This window comes from Trypanosoma grayi (assembly GCF_000691245.1).
Source record: "Trypanosoma grayi strain ANR4 Tgr_2117_V1, whole genome shotgun sequence".
NCBI lineage: Eukaryota > Euglenozoa > Kinetoplastea > Trypanosomatida > Trypanosomatidae > Trypanosoma > Trypanosoma grayi.
The window spans coordinates 1-1,317 of NW_008827735.1; the positions used below are offsets into that span (position 1 = coordinate 1).

The 1,317-nt window shown below is 52.7% G+C and overlaps 1 protein-coding gene across 1 annotated transcript; it reads right to left on the reverse strand.

Annotated features, from left to right (window-relative positions):
- Positions 1-808: 808 nt before the first annotated feature.
- On the reverse strand, positions 809-1,317 carry DQ04_21171000 (hypothetical protein; the record flags this gene model as incomplete). The annotated part of the gene is made up of 1 exon (XM_009317987.1): positions 809-1,317. A coding segment is annotated over one exon (509 nt), but the record flags the coding sequence as incomplete, so codon positions are not given.

Below are 1,317 nucleotides of genomic sequence, written 5' to 3' on the forward strand. Positions count from 1 at the left end.
GCCCAGTTGAGAGCACAGAGCCGACCGATCCTCCAGCGCATGTTTCCCCACTGGACCGGCACAACGAATCAGAGAACAAAATACCAAAAACAACAAAACATAAAACAGAAACATCAAATACAACAGAACAAAAAAAAGGTAACAGACTATTGTCTCCAATTGGGCGGGTTGCCCTCAATGTGGCTAGGTGCGATTCGAACGGTGAAGCGTCCGCCGGCGCGCGGATTCTGGATACTCTGGAAGCTATTGAAGGGCCCCGCAAAAGAGATGATCTTTTGACACAGGCGACCTTGAATACCAAGAGGCGAAGGCTTTTCCTTATTGGGAAAGGCGCGCGGCAACCGATGCATCAGGGTTTGGCGCTTTGGCGTGGGGTGCCAGGTAAATCTTCAAAATAGAGCTTATAATCCACAGTGGGTTTTGGTGGCTTTCCTGGGGGTGACAGAGCGCGCGCGTAAGATGCTTTTTAAAAATCCTCAGCGTCTGTCAATGCAGTCGGCGTTATTCACGCTCCGACCCGTGGCCTGTACACCGTGGCGTTGGAAAGATGGGCTAGCCGCATTGTAATGCACATTTGGGCCTGCTTATCGCTGGAACGGAGTGGGCTCATAATGAAAAGATTCTGCAATTTTCCGACGCCAGAAGGTCTTGCACTGCATAACGATGTTATTTTACCATTCAATGTATGCCCGCAGTTTGCCAAAAAACTGCGCAGCACACTGCGCAAGGATACTCCTCACTTTTTGGACTTCAATTTCACGGTGGTGCAAATTGTAGTGTTCGGTCTGAAAAAGGCAGCGGCTGCCGGTCACATAAAACAGACAGGGTAAACGCTGAGACAGAAACGCGGTTTCGTCAGCAAGACGCTTCCACTCAAAAAAGACCATCTGGGGTTGCAGCCGCCTTTGGTCACTGCCACCCCTTTTTTTTTNGGGGGGGGGGCGGGGGGTAATTGCATAGCTCCAAAAACGCCATTTTTCACCACATACTCAAAGCCCGAATGCCAGAATCGCGGCTTAGGAAACCATCCAAAGGCCATTCGATAACTATCTGCCCGGGGCGGCGCGCAATCCTGCAGTCCAGGGCGGGGGTTGTCTTGTTGGCGCGCGTGGCCGTCGAAGAATGTGGGAAAGATGAAAGCAAAAAAGAACCACAATCGCCGCAAAAAAGACAGGGGACCGTTTTCGGCGCCTGCGGAATGGCCGCGCGCTTGGTCAAAGGGGGAACCCGGCGCACGCAGCAGCGACAGTTTCGGAACACGATCCCGGCCTCTCTTCTGCTTGCGCCGCTCGGAAGCGGCGTCTGTCCGGTGGAAAT